General features: G+C 42.6%; 1 protein-coding gene across 2 annotated transcripts; it reads left to right on the forward strand.

Annotated features, from left to right (window-relative positions):
* The first annotated feature begins 7,042 nt into the window (after nt 1-7,042).
* Nucleotides 7,043-16,016, forward strand: KLF6 (KLF transcription factor 6). Of its 2 annotated transcripts, none has more exons than XM_072854658.1 (4): nt 7,043-7,518; nt 10,405-10,792; nt 12,709-12,832; nt 13,256-16,016. In XM_072854658.1, exons 1-4 carry the CDS (start codon nt 7,417-7,419, stop codon nt 13,305-13,307), a joined length of 666 nt encoding a protein of 221 aa, XP_072710759.1. In that variant the 5' UTR covers nt 7,043-7,416; the 3' UTR covers nt 13,308-16,016. The 2 variants fall into 2 exon arrangements, with proteins under 2 accessions (XP_072710759.1, XP_072710758.1); XM_072854657.1 differs by having other exon boundaries at nt 10,405-10,978; nt 13,256-16,006.
* The last annotated feature ends 3,273 nt before the right edge of the window (nt 16,017-19,289 follow it).

Below are 19,289 nucleotides of genomic sequence, written 5' to 3' on the forward strand. Positions count from 1 at the left end.
TTGAGAGGTATCTTTGTGGGTCTGATCTTCCAATTACCTCTATGTTTCTGTTTCCTCATTATAGCATTCAGATAATAAATCATTTCTCCCACACTTTGAACAAATCCATTCTCCCGCACTTTGTTTTTTTGTTGTTTTTGTTTTTTTTTTTCCACCAGGCTGGAATATAAACTCTCAGGAAAAACACTCTTTTTACAGAGTCATTTATATATTTCTTACAACTTTGCAGTCTCACAGTTAGCATCCAAGAAGCTTCCATGAATCAACAAGTAACTAGTTATTATGTGTGTATATATGTGTATATATACCCATTCATCTCAGATACTCACAGAGTAAATATCCTTATTTTATTACTGCTATCATCCTAGTGCACGATAGCAATAATGACAATAATGTGAGTATATTGATGGGGTCTGTCTTGGGGCTTACACAGCAAATAGTAATTTTCCTGATTTCCCATGCACCAGGCTGAGTTCTGACACTGACTGGGACTAAACCCAGAACACTACAGTGGAAACTCAGGATTACTTCATCATGGTCACTTGCTTTTCATTTCCTTTTCCCTGCTGATCTTCCGAAGCTACCAGAGTTACACTGATGTGAATGAGATCTGAATCCTGCCCGTTGGCAACAGTTACTGAAAACAGGAAATGGGATATTTCAAATAACAATAGGTGGGAACAGTGAGTAAAGGTTCACTATGTGGTAACGGTGCTGACTCTTTAATGACTATGTTTATTTCCTTGTGTCCCAAAGAAGGCCACAGTTCATTTTGCTCTCAAATACATATATATGGCCATATATATAAGACACTGTACCCAATTTTGCAGCTTATGTTAATGGAGACGGGGGGAATCAGCACTGACTCCCACTTCTCATAACGAGAGACACAATTAGATCGCTCTCCTGCACCATGGCACCAAACAAACAAGTCAAGCTGCAAGGGCCGAAAGGTTCATCCCATGCCTTGGAAATAGGAAAGATCCCTATTGTTGCAGCAACAGTTAGGTGGTTTTTCTTTCTCCCATACATCACAGAAAGGGGTACTGTGACATAAGAGAGAAATCCTTTACAAAATTTACAACTCACATAATACGATTCACATAAAGTCAGAGCAGAGATGTTACGAGTTGGAAAAGACACCATGGGCCACGTAGTTCATTCCAAGGAAAAGGTCTCCCGTTCTTGGCTGAGGCTTCCACACAACCCCTTGTCTAGTCTTGCTGTGACTAATTCCCAAAAAAGGCAGTTTCACAACCACTCCAAGCAAGCCAGCCCTATGTCTAATTGGCATCACTGCTTAGAAATATTTTTTTGCATTCTTCTATTAAAGTTTGCAGTTACAATCTAATTCTATATACTCTTACTAAGCCTCACAAGCAGCTAGTGAGATGGTCCAGCTATTTCTAACAATCATTAGTCCTCCAGTCTCTCGCTCCACAAAATGATTGGTTCATGTTGGGTTCCTTTTCTCACAGCTTCCAAAATTGCTCTGAATTAAGTTTCCCACTTTAATGCACTGTTAAATAATGGTCCCTAATTAGCAATGGCAAAAAGGAAGAAATGGTCATATGAAAACAACAAAATGCTCAGCGACACAGGTTTGGGGTTTTTTTTCTTAGCTCAAGCTGCTGTTTTCACCATTAATCACAGCAATTCCTGCTCCTCCACCTGGGGAAGCAGTCAATAAACTTCCTGAAAGCAGCCAAATAACTTGGCATCAGACAAGTCCCAGTTGCTTGCATTTGCTACTTCTTATGAAGACACTTACCCTAAACCCCATATTTCCTAAAGATGCTTTGCAAAGAAAGTGTGGTTTTCTTTTTATTTATTACTCATACTTAGATACTTAGAAAAAAAGGTTTGGAGGGCTACCTCATACTTTTTATTATTATTATTTATTTTATTTTTCTTAAGAATACACATTCAGGTCTTCTAAATCATGGAAGATTTTATGCACTGCTAGAAAAGTAGTCATCCTAAAGTTCAGATACCACAAAAATGAAAACTGGTAACTTTTTGAAGTGCAATTTTTCTTTACCCTGTATAGGACAAGTGCTTTTAAATACTTTAAAAACCCGTAAGTGATACTCGCTATACTGGAAACCATGAAATACCTATTCAATTAGGACTTATAACTACTAATAATACTCTTGTGTACTATTAAGCAGAGTGTTCAACTGAGCCTCTTATGGAAATGAGGTCTAATTTTTTGCTAATACAGTCACCCAAGAAAAAGCTGAAAGTGAATATATGCTTTGGTCATAAATATGTCCAGCAGCTAAGCATCAGGGAGGAAAAAGACCTATTTAAAGTAGAAAGACAACACTGGCACATGAGGAAACAGGTACACTAAACTGGTTGCAAATAGGCTGGGAATTACAGGACCATCACTTGTAATTACAGCACCAAGACAGAATCACCTTTCCAGTGCCAGTTATGGAAATGGAAAATGTAATTGCCTTCAAGGCGAGGGTATGCAGACTTAAGGAAGACATTCGACAGTACGTCTGCCTGACGAAGGAGTGTCTGTCGATACCTTTTGTTCTAATGCTGTTTCTGGGTGCTGATGGGGATCACAGAGCAGTTCCCAGAGCACTGCCTCCTCATCGACTGTTTAGGCACGTCTAGGAGTATCAAAGTGAAAACAGGAGCTTAAAAGCATGAACTCCAAGGCTCCATAACAGGTAAACTGCAGAAATTACATAGCTCTGGGTTTGGTCTGAAGAGTAAAAAAAGAAACAAAATGACAAAAACAAAAACCCACACCACCTCTCTTTGACTCAGTTGTGGGTCACTGGTTCATGTTCTGTTCACATTAGCTAATGACAACAGTTTTTTCCCTCCATTCTGGTTAATTGTTTACCAGTATTTGTAGGGCAACACATCACCTCTCCTAACTGTTTTCTGTGTCTGCTGAACAAGTTCAGGTCACATTGACCTAAATTCTTCCTTACTGTATTTTTGTCATTATTTCTTTTTTAATTCTTTTACCTTTCACTCTGTCTTAGGCTAGCTGATGGTCTGAAATGTAATTCTCTAATTCTGCCAGAGTGACAGATCAGGAATCACCCCACTTGCTTGCCTACTCATAACAGTTCTATTTATAGATCCTCAAAGAGCATTTACTTTATCTGTGGCAGAATCACATTGCATGCTAGTTTTTGATTTAGCAACTTACCACCTCGGAAGCAGATCATTTCAAGTAGTGTTCTCTGCTAACCGACAATGCTTTCATGCACTTGACACCCTCTCTCTCTCTCTCTTTTCCCCCAAATAAAGTCCATTTATCCTAATCAAACCACAAGCTATTGATTCCTGCCCATTTCATCTAACCTCCCTGCATCTGACGTACGTGAACCATTTTTAGGAGGTTTTCCCCTCTTCTTACTCTCAGCACTGAATACAGTGCAAAGCAAGTTAATGTGTCCTCTAAAAATGCATGAATATTCCAAGAACAGAACAGGTGCTCCCCCTGCCTCATGTGGAGCTCAGCCCACCTGGAAAACACCGTCTGTCGCCCGCTACGCCGGACAGCAGATTTTCCAGGAACAGTCCACCATCCCTGACAAAAGCAGTTACTACAGAGAAGTGGTGGGGCATTTAATGTGGCAATAGAGCTTTTCAGACAGAACCTTGTTAAAATTAATGAACCAAAAAAAAATTAAAGCACACAGGGCTTTTTTCTCTGCACATATTTGTAAATCAGCAGCCTTAAAGGGGTAAATTGGCTGATTATCCTAAATTGCGGACAGTCCTACTTAAAAGCTGTTGTGCAACTCCACAGGCAGAGCACTGACATTTGGAGTAATCCTATATAATTTGTACTAATTTTTGCTACTTTTATAAATGACCTAGATCATACAGAGTTAAAAACACACTGAACATTTACAGGACGGGACGGAAATCTGTGACTACCTCTACATAATCAAGGGCATACATACTGAATTAGCTGTAAGGCGGTCACAAGAAATTTATCGAAGAAACTCAATAGCGGTATTCCCTCCCTACCCATTAGCACTGCCCATTCAGTACACATGCTTCGGCATCCTTCACCACTACAGTAAATGAAGAGGCCTCTGCTCTAAATCAGGTGGTCTCTGTCTCTGGTTGGCACATCTAAATAAAGTGGTGTAGTCGCAAGGGACTGACTGATTTTGGTTTGGGTTTTTTTAAGTTAGAACATGTTTTTATTTAAGGTTTTCAAGGTAATTTCCACCCTGGCGCATGACTCAAAAAATCCCAGTGGTACAAAATGGATGTTTGAAACTTCACTACTATGTATAGCTTGAAGAAAGTAATTAAGGACTAAATTATATCTTCAAGCATCTCCACTAGTTCATTCTTTCATTTTCTTTCATTTTGGGGCCTATTAAAATTTGTCCTATGTTTATTATCCTCCATAGACCACAATAAATTCCCTTCAACTCACACGCCATCCCTTCATTCCACCTGGCTGCTATTAGTGCCAGTAGCTTCCCTTCAGCTTGCGTTCCATGGAACAGTCTCCTAAACCACAGCATGTTATTGACTTACTGTTTCATTTTAATTCCTGATTAAAAATATACCAGGCAAAAACACTACGTCTGTTTACTTCAACATACAGTCTTACCCATTCTTTCTTATCTGTGATTGACCTTTAGTTCTAATGATGCTTTTTGTTACTTTAGATTAAAATTTGTTAATACAGTTGTAACCTAGAACTAACACATCCACACTTATGTCAATTTTCTTTTAAATACCCATTGATAATGGCCTAATCAAAGCCAGCATTTAACCAGGATATAACTTAAACAGCTTTTATTGCACCATAGTCACGTGTGCCATGGTTTTCCTTGATTTGGTTTATTTTTTCCTATGGCAATAATCTTCATCACAGACTGGCAGAAGTACAGAAAAGCTTACTTGTCAACTAAAAATGCATTTTATTAAAGGACCTTTCTTTTTCTTTTTAATATTGCTTCTCCATCAATTTACATCTGCTACCCCCAGTTGTCCTTCACTGGGAAATACTGCCCATCTGAAGATAACAGTACAAAATAAGATCCTTATGCTTCAAGCTCTACATGGGCACAGTAAATCTCATCCAGTCTCTGACAAGCCCAGATCTCTCTCACATGAAACACAGCTAAAAAGGGGCAAGTGTAAAATAGAGAGTGGACAGTTGCACTCACCGTCACTATGTTTGAAAATAAAATCTTCTCCAAAGAGGGAGTGGGTCAGTTAAATAAACACTAAGGATTTCCAGAGTCGTGTTACCAGGTTATATTTGACTGGAGCCCACACCGCATTTCAGGCCACAAAATATTTAACTCTACAGAACTAAAAGTAGGCTCAAGGAAGGTGTGTAATTCATCTACTTAAGAGGGCTTTATTTTTCTTCTGCACTTTTCTTCGGAGGATCTACTTTTGGACACAAGTAGACACAAACCTATCTGCACTATCTGTTGTCTGCAAGGCAATTTTGGATATATATTTATTTGGCCATGTGAAGCCAAGTAAAGAATTACTGACTAAACCAAGTGAGCTTAGTGCTCTGGATTTAGATGTTTCGAGTCTTCAGCATTGGCTTGTTTTTCTAAACATAAAATAATGCTCTAATTGACCTTAGGCTTTTTTTTCATAGACACAGGAAAACCCAACCACGAACACCAGTTGTTTGTTTATGGAATAGCCATATTAATAGTTTATGAGGGGCTAGGGGATGAAGAGTTAGACTGACATTTTCACACCTGCGATCACTAGCTCACAGGAGACAGTAGGCAGAGAAACAAACATTAAATACTTTAGTTACCATCTGTAGATAACTAGCAACAGATACAGAGAGAAGTGGGGAAATGGAAATAACAGAGCAGAGATTATGATGGAAACATCAGCAGAAAATTAGAAGTCCTTTATTAAAAGAAAGACATTAGGAGCATTTGTTCCATGTGCTGGACACTCCTTTGGAAAGCTAACAACCACATTTTCTTAAATTATCTTAAGACATCCATATCATGGACGGGTCTAGTCTTAAAAACACTGGTGCTCCGATACCAACACACAAATAAATTATCTGTGCTCAGGTGGAAGTGAGCACTAAAGAATGAACTTATGCCGGAGGATCACTGTCCGTGCGCCTGCCATGGTACCCATCCCCAGGGCAGCAGCGAGTCCCCAGCCCAAGGAGGGAAGACCTCCACACAGAGCCCCATCATAACGATCGTCCTATTCCGCTTTCAGATCTAGCTCCCTCACTGAAGCGTCAACCAGGGCCTCGGCTGTCCCTTAGGGGACAACGAAAAGAAACTTCCTGGCCCTCCTGCTCACTGGGAAAGCACAACTCAGGACACCAGTCGAGCATGTGGATTTTGCCTTGGAGCCTTGTGGGGAAGCGCCACGGGGGGGGGGGGGGGGGGCGCGGTTACCCCCCGACGAGACAGGACACCCCAACACCACCGACGGCCCGGCCAGGCACAGGGCCCCAGCACTGCCGGGCAACCGCGGCTCCCCGCCCCACGAACGTCCTGCGGGGCGGCCCGGCGCCGCGGGGGAGCTTCCTCCGGCCGAAGAGAGCATCCCCGCCTCCCCTCCGCCCCGTCGCAGCGGCCGCGGCCGCCTCACGGCGCGGGCGGCTCCGCAGCGCCCTCCGCGCCCGCCGCCGGCAGCGCAGCGCAGCGCGCGGCCCCCCTCCCCCGCGCGGCTCCCTCTCGCGCGGCCGCCGCGCGAGCACACACCTCCCCAGCCCAAAAAGCAGCCGCTCTCCCGCTTTATATACCCTGCTAAAAATAGCCTGCCGCCGAGCTCGCCAATCAGGAGGGAGCGAATTTCGAATCGGGCCAATGGCGGGAGCCGTCACGGCCAGGCTCGGTCACGCCAGGAGGAGCCGCGGTGCCTGCCGCGCGGCGATTGGGCGGCTCTGACATCATTGGCACGCGGGGCGCGGAGTGCGTGGCGGAGATTGGGCCGCGGCGGCAGGCGGCGTCATGGGATCACGCGGGGCGGGGGAGGGCGCGGGGGGCGGGGGCGGCGGCGCGGCCGGGCTGAGCTTTGAATAGGGAAGTTTTGCAGGGGGTTAACATTTGCAGTCAGCGCCGTGTTTGCAAATATTGAGTCCGCTCCTGCGCAAGTGTCCTCCGCCGGCCGCGGGAGGGGAGAGCCGCCGCGGCCGCCTCGGGAGACGTCCTGCCTTGCTGTGCAATTAAACTTTGCATGAAACTTTGGGTCTTTTTTCCTCCCCGAGCTCCTCAAGGAATTAATATATATCTATATATATACAATCGGTTTTTTTTTTTCTTCTCTGGAGGAAGGGGGGGGGCTTGGAAACTGAGAGCAGAGGTTTGACACCCCCCCGCACACACCCCTCAACCCCTGCACATAAAGGAGGCATCTGTATTTTTGGTAACCAGCACTGACTTTGTTGTTGCAACTTGAGACATGGATGTTCTCCCAATGTGCAGCATCTTCCAGGAACTCCAGATTGTGCACGACACGGGTTACTTCTCAGCCTTGCCGTCCCTGGAGGAATATTGGCAACAGGTAAACGAGGATGTCGATGTTGTTGTTGTTGTTGTTGGGGTTTTTTTAAGCCGTATTAAAGGATGAGCGGATTTAACAAAAAAAAAAAAAAGGAAAAGAAAAAAAAGCCCGAGTGTCAGCAACGAGTCTGGGGAGAATTAAGCACAAATCTGTAGAGGTGTTTTGAAGCAGGTGTTTCGGTGTTAAATAAGACGGCTTTTTTTGGGGGAAGAGTCCCGAGGTGAACGTAAGGAGCTGAGCATCTCCGTTCTCCTTACGTACCGCCCGGCCCGGCGTGCCGGGGGCTGTCAGCCCGGCGGCGGGCCCAGCCGCCCCGCTCCGCGCCCCGCTCCCTTCCCCGCTCCGCGCCCCGCTCCCGCAGCGGCGCGGAGCCCGGCGCTCCGCTCCCGCCTGCTGCACACCGAGTCCTGGCAAAAGTTTTGCGCTTGTACCAGGTCCAAACTCCACAGCTGGGTCTTGTCATCCGAGCTCCCTGCCTTGGCCAAGGGCTGCTTTGCTCCCTTTGCTGTGTTGTGGGTTTTTTTAATTATTATTTTTACTTTTTTTCCTGGCGATGATGGGGAAGAAAAGCCCACAGGAGTGTATGTACACATGTGTACACGTATCTGTGTGTGTGCATATATTCGTATGTATATAATGTAGCTGTTTCCCAGCGCAGGGAGCTTTGCAGAGTCCGTGAGTTGTCAGTCATATGACAGCGATCCCCTTGTGCTAATTGCCGTGGTCGGGAAGGAGGAAGAACGGAGGCTCCTTCCCTTTAATGGACATATTTTGTTGCGCTTTTTTTCCCTTTTCCCCCCCCCCTTTTTATTTTTTCTTTTCCCTCCTTAATTTGATCCAAACAACGGGATGGCAGGAGCTGCGGTCGCCGCTGACATTTTTGCCTTACCCGGGGGGCCGGGGCCGCTGGCTCCGCTCCCCGGCCGGGTGCTGCTCAGCCCGGAGACCGGATCAAATACCTGCTGGCTTTTCAGAGGGACGAAGGAGCCTTTCCGAGAAGGTTGCAATGCAAAGTGTTACAACCTTCACATGCTTACTAATTGTATGCAATGCCTTTTTTTTTTCCTTTCCCTCCCCCCTTTCCCCTTTCAAAGAGGCAGCTTCGTAGTACGTGGTTGAAATGGAGCTAAGTAGTTTCCTTCAGGCATTTGGGTTTTTGGCGAAGGGCCAGCCCTCGTTCCCAGTAGCCTTCAGAGGCATTTAAAGTCGGAGAGAGCTTCACTCCGGTCCCCATTACTAATTACCTAATGAGGAATTTAAATTAGCTGGAAATATGAAAGTTTAACAAGATCTTGATAAATGCTTTTTTACCTGTTTTCATGGAAAATCAATACACTATTGTGTTGTCCCTGTCAAAACCTTTTTTGTTTTTAACGTGCATTGCAAACCAGTTACCTAATTATAGACAAATACATAAATATTGTGTGCATCGGTGGGTTTGGTTTTGGGGCTGTTTGGGTTTTTTTTTTCCTATTTTTGCCCACGTTCCTAGCCTGGACAGAACATGTGACCCAGTTTACTTGAGCGGTGCTGGGGGAGAATGGAGGCTGCTCCCATGGCAGCTCCGCTCTTGGACAGATGGGAAGGGGCTGTGAGGGGAATGTGTGGCATTTGGGATCAGGTTTTGCTACCGGGCTTGGAAGAGATGATCTTGCTAAAATAAGTAGAGTTTGGTATGGAAACTTGGTGTGTCCATTTTCTGTGTAACACTTCCATATGGATCATTTCCTATAGTGGAAAGAATAATCCCAAAACATCAGCTTGTTGCCATAACAGTTCATACCCTTTTTTTTTTTTGTTCTCTGAAAATGGCTAGAAAGTCAGCAGGGTGAATTGAAATTGAAAACTGCAGCTTCACCCATTTAGGGTGGTTTTGTTTTTTGTTTTGTTTTGTTTCGTTTCATGGAGTAGAGGGGAATGCGGATGGGGGGGGAAGTTGTCCATGTACTGTTGCATGTATATTTGAACAGAGTACTTTCTTGGCAGATGGTCAGGGTTTTAAAAGGAAGTCTCCTTTGGCATTGCGTGAAAGAAAGAGAGAGATGACTCATACAGTTGCACTCTTGGCCAGTAGATAAAGTTCTTGTTCATTGTGGGACTCCCAGCAGGACCTCGGAGTAATTTCCCGTTTTGCATCCTATAGAATAGGACATTTCTATTCTGGAACTTTTTTCTCCCCTCTCCTCTGCTGTTGAAGTTCCCCGTGTTCCTCCAAACACTCACGGGAGCAGTTGGAGCTATGTGGCGTGCATGCCAGTACGCTTGGAAATGACATTCTTTGAAAGTCGAGTGTGCTGCGTTCTCATGCACAGGAAATGGGAGGATGTCTGCTGCTCCATTGATGTCCCCAGAAGACAGACCCGCAGCTCCGCAGCCATGCTGAAATGTGGCTTTGTTTTCTGACACAGCATTTAGGTTTTAACTGCGTGTCAGAGCACATTGTGTTCAGTTGGGTCCTTTCAGCCTCGTGTTTGTGTGAGAGGGATACAAAACAATTTGAAATTAGATGAGGCGCAAGAGCGAAGTGTAATTATTTGTTGTGGTTCTCTATGGTCCTTTTCAACGTCAGCCTACTGAAAACACAGATTTTATGATGAGAGTGATGATAATTTGACTGACTCATTAGAATGCTATTTTGGAAACCAAAGCTGACTTGCACCTTCAGCTGTGCGTTTGAACTCCTGCCCAGGTCTTGAAAACTGATTTCTTTTCATCATAACAGTCACCTAGTTACGGCTGGAGGAGCCTTTAATTTGTTTTGAACCTAGAAACCTCAAATCGAACGTACTACAATCCTGCTTGCTTTTTGAAGTGTAAAATACAATTGGGTTTATTTTTAAGCAAGCTTGTAACTTTTCTCTTTTTTCTTCCTTCTCTTTCACCTAGACATGTTTGGAGCTGGAACGGTATCTTCAAAGTGAACCCTGCTATGTTTCTGCGTCTGAAATCAAATTTGATAGCCAAGAGGATCTCTGGACCAAAATTATTCTGGCACGTGAGAAAAAGGAGGAATCTGAACTGAAGAACACATGTGTCCCAAAAGAGGACAATCTTACTAGTCAGAACTTAGAGACCAACAGTTTGAATTCTGACGTGAGCAGCGAATCTTCAGACAGCTCTGAGGAGCTCTCGCCCACAACAAAGTTTACCTCTGACCCTATAAGTGATGTTTTAGCCAGTTCAGGAAACTTGAGTTCATCTGTCACTTCCACTCCCCCTTCATCTCCTGAGCTGAGCAAGGAGCCTTCTTCCCAGCTATGGAATTGTACGCCGGGTGAGTTGCATTCACCGGGGAAAATCCGTACCGGTACCGCTGGAAAGACTGCAGAAAAAGGTACACCCGCCAATGGTGACACCTCGCCAGATGGCAGAAGGCGTGTTCACAGGTGTCATTTTAACGGTTGCAGGAAAGTTTACACCAAAAGTTCACATCTGAAAGCACATCAGCGCACTCATACAGGTTAGTAACCGTATGCTTATTAAGAGTTGGCAAGTACTGTAGGGAATACCCCTGACAGTGGTGGTGTCACATTGTTACATAATCACTGGGTGGGAGCCCAGGTTTGGAGAGATGATGTAATAGTAGTAGAGGCTTACCAGCATGGACGACATCACTTCCTCATTCTCTTCGTAAGCGAGCTGAAGCCAACAAGACAGTTGGTGGTAGATTAGTCCACTGTCATAGCAAATAGGAGCCACTCATCTAAATAGGCAATAGTCGGGAAGTTGCAGCAGCATGCGGTCTTCAGGAGCAAAGGTCTAGCCAAAATAGACACTAGACCTTTGTTGACAATTGTTTCTAAAGCAAAAGTGAGCTGAGACTTTCTTGCAAAAAAAGGAACATCATATCCAAAAATCGGTCGGATCACTAAATACTGTAAGAGCTTGTTTTCATGGCTCGGTCTATGTTGGGTCTATTCAATCAAACATCCTAAGGCCTTGATTATATAAAGTATACCTATAGCTGTAAATCATTTAACAGTTTTGTGTGCCATCATTATCAGCAAAAATCTTGGAAAGCCACAGTGTGTTATAGTCCTAACATATCTGCCTAATTGGATTTACAAATGTATCATTTACTGTATAATTTCATCCCCAAATACTAAGCAACAGCATTTTATTGTTATGGAACCTGAACTAAAAATAACAATCCTGTGTGTTATTGGGAAAGACAGTGAGGAAGATAGACACTTCAGGGCTTTTATAAATATTTTATGGTTGAAGTAGCGTGCTGATTTGCTTGTTTGAGCATTATTATTACTTGACATCTCTTTATGACAGCAGTTAGATATGTAGAGCTGTGCCTTGGCTCAATAGTCATCGCTTAACGTGAGGAATTGGCCTGGCGTTCTTGGTGTACCAATCCAAAGACCTATATGTTTGGTCATCCCCCCCCCCCCCCCAAGATGTGGAAAGAGAATTCAAGGAAAAGATCCTATTTTGACTCATGAGCTCAGCATTTTGTGGCTTTTATGGGAAGTCTGAGCAAGCTCGGACGCTCCCGTTGTTATTCAGAAGTCAGATAAAACAAGATTATTTCAAGAGGAAAGAACAACTTCCACTGAAACCGTGGTGGTTGAGCAGACATAAATAGCTGCTGGCCTCAGAAGTATTGCAGAACTGTTGTCCTGGTGCTGTCTGTCTGAGAACGTTCCTGTGAATGGAAGTGGTATTTCTTGAATGCTGAAATAGCAGTGTTCGAAGTGGTGTGCAGGCTTTTCCAAGAATATGTGGCTCAGCAGAAAGGAGGTTGCATGTTATGCAGATGAGTAAGTGACAGAGGACTTTGATGCAATACAGTAGCCTAATTGCATTTTGGAGCCTAGCTGTGCTGTCTTTAATCACCTTTATGAGGTGAATGATACCTGTTTGGGAGTAAGCCTGCCATTACGGATGAACAGGAATGGTAGAAGGTTGGATTTCTTTGTTTCCTGTGAGCCTGTTTAATCGCTTTTTTTTAATAAGAATGAAATTATTTGATGTGTTGTTGCAGCAAAATAGTTAAGTAGGAATCATGTGGATGAATTTTGCAAGCCTTCTTTGCCTACATGTTCTGAAGCATTCAGATAGGTTAAATAAAATTGGCTGTCTTTGGGGGAGGGGAGGAGGTTTACATAGAAAATGAATGGGATAGCACCTATCTTTCTTTGAATGAAGTCATGACTAACGTGTAATCTGCTTTCTTTGTAGGGGAAAAGCCTTACAGATGTTCATGGGAAGGGTGTGAGTGGCGTTTTGCAAGAAGTGATGAATTAACCAGACACTTCAGAAAGCACACTGGTGCCAAGCCTTTTAAATGTAGTCACTGTGACAGGTATGTGACTGAAATGCACCTTTTTAAATAGTTATTTTTAATGCTTGTTGGAAAGTGAGTCTAGGCTTCTTTTCACTTGTGAAGGAATCATTTGGAAACGCAACTGCGTCTGGTAGTTTTAAGGGATTATTGTATATTTAGGAGGGAAAAAAACCTTCCGTTTTATTAATCTTTGGGATGTGGTTTGTAGCCTGATGTTGCAGTTGAGTGTTGGGAAGTCCCTAGTGTTACCACCCGACTGCAGAGCTCCTGGGTGCCCACGGACACCTTGAGTGTTCCCATGTATCCAGGGAATGCCAAATCCCTTCTCCACCAGCCGTGTTTTGGAGTAGCAGAGCAAGGGGGGGGTGCCTCACCCACGCGTACCGCGTTGTGTGTGCCAGCAGCCGTGGGCTAATGCGCAACCTGGCTTTTGCCTTGCAGGTGTTTTTCCAGGTCTGACCACCTGGCCCTTCACATGAAGAGACACCTCTGAATGGATCAAGAGGTGAATCCTGCGGGCTAAGAGGCGTCAAGGTTGAAGAGCCTTGAGCGGAGGGATGCGTGTTCCAGCCAAAGCATGCCATTTTGCACCCTACCCAGTTGCCTCCAGGACCTCACTTCCTTGAAGGTCTTTTGAGGGCTAATAAGTCATGTAAGAAACGGCATAGCAACCGCGGTGCGTGATGTTTGGGGTTTCCTGGACTCATACACTGGTATCTAACCTTCTGAGTGGCTCCTAAGCCTTTGCCGTGAGCATGTGCACTGAGAATGTTAATGATTGGGCGACTGTATGCGATGAGGATCTCTTGATGACTGTATGCTGAGGCACATTTTTTTTCTTGTGGTTGTTTTATAACTGTAAGAGAAAAAAATAGTCTGAATGTCTTGTATGTGAGGAATATCTCGTGAGATGGGACAACCACCAATCATTTCCAAGGGGTGGGGGGAGGGGTGTCTGCACCTTTTTAGAGGGAAAACGGAGAGGGGAAAGGGGGGAATAAAAAGAGTCAGGATGCCAGAGTGGAGATGGGGGACCTCCCCGTTCCTGTGTGAGAGGAGCTTTAGGTGTCTGGTGCAGCTATTAAACGTGCAATGTGTCAAGTAGCTTGTTTTACTTGCTACAGAGCTCATTTGTAATCCATTGTATAAGCTGTGTATTTACAAATGTAACACAACTATAACTTTTCATTATAATACAAAGGTTATTGCATGGTTCCGGGGAACTATATGCTTTTCCATTCTTTAATCAGGACTGCAGTTTTGATTCCAGTTAAGAGCAGCTAAAATACAATTGGTCTAATGTTACATAATGTATGGAACATGAATAATTTTTTCTGTTGGGTGGATAAAACCACTATTGGTTAGAAACTGATTTTTCTCATGCAGCTAATTTTTCTCTTATTTATGCCTTGAGGACTAACTTCTGGTTTTCTAGCTGTTAATGCACTGTTGACCTTAATAATGGTGCCTTATGCAAGTGACCTTCTCTTGTAGGGGGTCTTATACAGGGGTATGGGTGATGCATGCTTTATTAAGGCTCTCTTTTCACCTGGCATTGTACTGTATCAAATGTATAATATGAGGGGAAAAAAAGGTTACTTCCAGGGTCCTCCTTCACGAAGACAAATATAGAGAAAAGTCGTTCATGTCAGTACAGTATTTGTTTAACTTAGACAATTTGACTGTGTTACAGTATAATGCATAAGCCAATTGAATACCTGACCAGTTCTGCCACCTTGAGACTTTTTTATATTGACCTTGCACAACAACTGTGTATATACACACCCCAACTGTACTTAATATGTCAAGTTTTCATACATATTAAAGATACAGAAGTGTTCAAAGATGTATTTGCTTAAAAGGCACAAGTTTCACATCTATATATCTAGCTATCTGTTGGTCATACAGAAAGAAACTATATTACTTTTTTTTTAAAAGTGGGCAGAAAAATAATTGTGTATGTATATTTGTGTGTACAGTCTGTGTATGTGTGTATATATATAGATAATATATAAATATTTTTTTTAAAAGGAAAAAAATTAGAACACATAGCTAGAAAATGCCACAGCCCATCAAAATATTCCCTCTCCCCCCGCAATACGGTCATTAAGGAGACAAAGAAATGAGAGATACAGTTAATTAAAATCTAGAATTTTTAGAGGCTTTACCTTTAGCTTAATGGTATGCTAAAGGCTTTGTTGGCATTCAGTCCTTCTCAGACTGCTGACTGTGTTTTGTAGTTATTAGGTTGTCTGGAATAGCGTATCTGTGGCCATTTAAGAATGATATGAACCGAATATTGGCATGCTAAAAGAATATTAGCTGTGTGCAGATGAAGTACACTCGGGTTTTGGCCTTCCAGCTTACTGGAGGACCTGTGAGTGAGCTAGTCGTTGTGGTGGTTGAGCTCTAATTTTACATAGTTCAGCTAAAATAAAGACTGTTTTTTCCTAGAGTAGAAATAGTCTGTCCAAAAGCGGTATTTTTTTTTTTTAAACCAGCTCACTACAGTCGATGCAATGAAACACGTGACCTGTTTCTTTTTCTATTTATTATTGGTCTTGCTTACTATGCTAATATTTTGGTATATCTTCCTGGAAATGTATGTAGATAAGTGGTTTAAAAAAAAGTATATGCAAGTGATCTGGTTCTAAGGAACACACAGGCTTAAATCATTCTCATTTCATTTTTGGTTTAAATTGCCTGAAAATGCACTTTTTTTTTTCTTCCCCAAACCAAACAAAATTTCCCAGAAAATGGATTTCTATTAGGGTTGGGTTTTGTTGTGTTTTTAACTCCTTGTTTGCATTGTCCTTGGCTTAGCCATAATTCTTATAATCAAGAAGGTAAACAAAAGCAAAAACAAACAAAGAAAAACCCAACAACCCCAAACAAAAAAAATTAAACTTGCACTGGCTTGTCTCAATTGTGAAATACCATCAGACTTGTGTGGATGAGGTGGGGCTGTGTGCCATATGTCAAATGCCTGTAATTTTCTTAATAAGCAAGTACATTTTGTTCAGGTGATAACTGAGCCTCAATCAAGCTGAAAAATAAAAAAAAATAAAACATTTTTGCTTGAAATTTAAGAAGAAAAAGTTTCTATTAGTGAAATTTCTTTTTTTGTTTTTGAAGCACCCTGTTATCTAAAGAATCTCTTTGTAAGATTTTTGTAAAAATTTTGTTTTACAAGATTTTATTTGAAATTGTTTTTTGCAAGATTGTTATATTTCTGTATGAATGTATTTTTTATTGGAATAACATAAAAAGAAATTCTTATCAGCATCACGTGTCTGGTTTCATCTTTCTCCTCTCAGACGTCCTACACACCAAACGATGTCAAATACTATGTCAACGCTTTGCCTTGAGTCGCCTGGTCGCAGGTGCAAGCACCTTTGGGTCAGGTCACTTTGTGGAAGACAAACCCTGATGAGAGAATAACTTTGGCAGTAGAAACTAAAAGTTCTTCCATATCTGAAAAGCTGTTGTTGACTCATCTTTTGTCTCAGTGGAATAAATAGTTAACGCGATTGTTACTGCAAGACTGCACCTTTATTCCAAATCGTTTGTTCTGGAGAGGTGAATGCATGTAGGACAAGTTCTGCATGTGGGAAAGGAGATTCAGTGGGCATTTAAAGTGAAGGAAAAAACCAGAAAGGTGATGGCTGGGCTGGAGGCACCTGTCCTTAACTTTTACTGCAGAATGTGGGCCTTTGAACTCCCTGGTTGATGGGGAAGCAAGCCTGAAACCTTGAAGGCGCAGTTGTGGGAAGGAATGTGGGGAAGGAACCGTGTGAGATCTGCCTGGCCCAGATGCACAGATCTGAGTCTGCTGTAGGGCTGACCTGACCCACATGCTGGTGGTGACCTTCAACCAGCCAAACGCAAACCTCTGTGAACTGCATTTTTTCAGAGTAATGGCTCTTCAAAGCATGCCTGGCATGTATGCTGGCTTGGGACACATGCAAAACTTGTTTATTGTTGCCTTGTGGCTTCTGCTTCACTCATGCTGGTGTTAAAAATTCCTTAAGCATAGAGTAAAACCATTGGCAGAAATGGCAAAGCTATATGCTGAGAAACTGACTTTAAACATGTGAATTCAGTTCACAGTAATTGAATGTTTCATGGTTTTAGATGAGAAATGATTGAAAAATGATGCAGAAAACTGAATCAATACAGATTGAGGCAGAAGTAGTGTGGAGGAGAGACCCTCGCCACCTCCCTCAGTTAGCCCTGCAGCAAACTAGTAAGTAGATAATAAGCCTCTGTATAGGCAAGGAAGAAATGGCAACTTAAGCAAATTTGTGATCTGCAATGAGAGGGATATATTTAATTTTACCCCTGGTACAGCATCCCATACAATGAAACACAGATGTCTTCTGGGAATCAGTTACAGTTGCAATAGAAATGGAAAAGGCTACCGAGGTTTAGGGATTGTGACATTTTGCCTCCTCATCTGTATACAATGTCGAAATGGAAATATTTTTAAAGAACTGAGCTTGACCTTGGAGGTTCTCCACCCAAAATGTTCAATGGGTGTGTAATACAGAACAAGGATTGGCAAATTTTTGCCTGTTTATTGGGTGTGCGTCATCTAGGGCTGTGTCTTACCATACCTTCTAAAAAAAAAAAGGCCTGATAACTCCATTATTAAGGATGTTATTGAGATCCCACTGCCTTTTTTTTCTCGGAGAGATTGTACTGAAAAAACGGTGTTCAGGAAAAAAAAGGCTAGTGACAGAGCTATTGGGCAACAAGGAAACTACAAAGCAGAAAGCAATCTGTTTCAGGGTTAGTGCATTTCAACATGCACATCTACTGCAGGCTTGCTTAATTCCAGATTTTGAAATGCAGAGAAGATGGGAAGGGATGTGAATTCGAGGGTGAAGAAGTCAAGTTGCTTAGGTATGGACTTGGATTAGTATCCTCAGCAAGTTCCAACAACTTCAGCTGAGGTTCACAAGGTGAAAATGAGGACAGAGCCTGTGAGCCAACATGTTAGCTTCTTGCTGCAAAGGTTAGATACGGAATGTTTGTGCACTTAGGCACACATATGTGCATGCAAAGGTCAATATGAAACAGTTAAAATCCCAAAACAGAACCTGTTTGGGTGTTTTGTTTTTTTTTTCCTCTGGGGTGTGAAAAATCCTGGCATACAAGTGGTCAGTGCAAGCAGGGCGTATCACAGTTTACCAACTTATTTGAACAACTGTGTATTATAAATACAGCGTGACTTTGAAGTTCACAATAGACAAGCAACTGCTGTTGTCTTAAATTGGATGGTCATATTGTTTAGAAGTTACTGTCTCTCTCTCCTCTAAACCATATTATGATTTGTTGCAAACTGAATCTAGAATGGTGCCTGTTAGAGCATGTTGAAGACAAGCTGTATTTTATTCTTTCCTCTTTAGAGTTGTTCATGGTACCTCTGCCTTTGTGTCTCTCTTTTACCTCTTCCATTCTTCTCAACTACTTGAGCATTCGCTCTTTATTTTCTTTAATTGCACTGAAAGCTCTGAGGAATAAAAACAACCTCTGTAAATCGCACAAATAGCAGCAGCAAAATTACAAACAAGGAGAAGGAAAAACACTATGGTGATTGTTTCAAAAAGTAGCTGAGTGTTATTTATGCGGCACAAAGGAGTATGTGATCTCACATATTCACACAACAGGGAGAGAGAACCTTTAATAAGAAGAAAGCTCCATGGTCCATCCATTGGAGGTCTCCTTAGCCTTGTCTGGAGAGAGGAGTTAAGGTAGACTGAAACAGTAAGGGGAGCTCTAACTGCACAAGAGCTGGGAAGGTTGGGGAACAGGTAAAGAAAGTTTCCCCTCAGCCTTTTAAAGCATAAAAGGACCTGTATTTCCTCCTTGTTCCTCCATTTTTCAAAAATCCCTTGGAGACAAAATGGCTGGGATAGGAAATCTCTGCAATACTTCTTTCTCAAGCTTTTCCAGCTTTGCTTCCTCAGGTAGCACTGGTTTATAGAGTAGGCAACAACAGCAATACTCCAGTTCTTTATTTCTGGTGACAAGAGGTTACTGAGCAGCTCGTACCCCCACAGAAGTCTGCCTGCTTTTGCTTCATCCCATGGGATTGTGTAGCCAAGAGGCATTAACAGGTACTTCTGAAATAAAGCCTCTGACATGGCAAGAAACTCTGCTGAGATTATACAGTCCAAGGCAATAGTATCTTTATTTTTTTTCCCTTTAGCTCTTTTACCTCTACACTGGCTGTTTCATCCCTTATTCATGGTCCCTAGATATATGGCATTTATTTTTGATCAAACCTGTAGCAATACTGTCTCATAACCATTTGAGCTCTTACATATAAGGGAGAATGAACAGACAGAGTATTGCTTTTGCACATAGGTCTACGGAGGTTTAATCAGTCTAGGATTCATTGGAGCTACCCTGGGAAATAAGGGTTTGCAGGTTCATGCATTAATATTGTGAGGCCTTGGTCAAAAGCTCA

Source organism: Ciconia boyciana, chromosome 2 (genome assembly GCF_034638445.1).
Source record: "Ciconia boyciana chromosome 2, ASM3463844v1, whole genome shotgun sequence".
NCBI lineage: Eukaryota > Metazoa > Chordata > Aves > Ciconiiformes > Ciconiidae > Ciconia > Ciconia boyciana.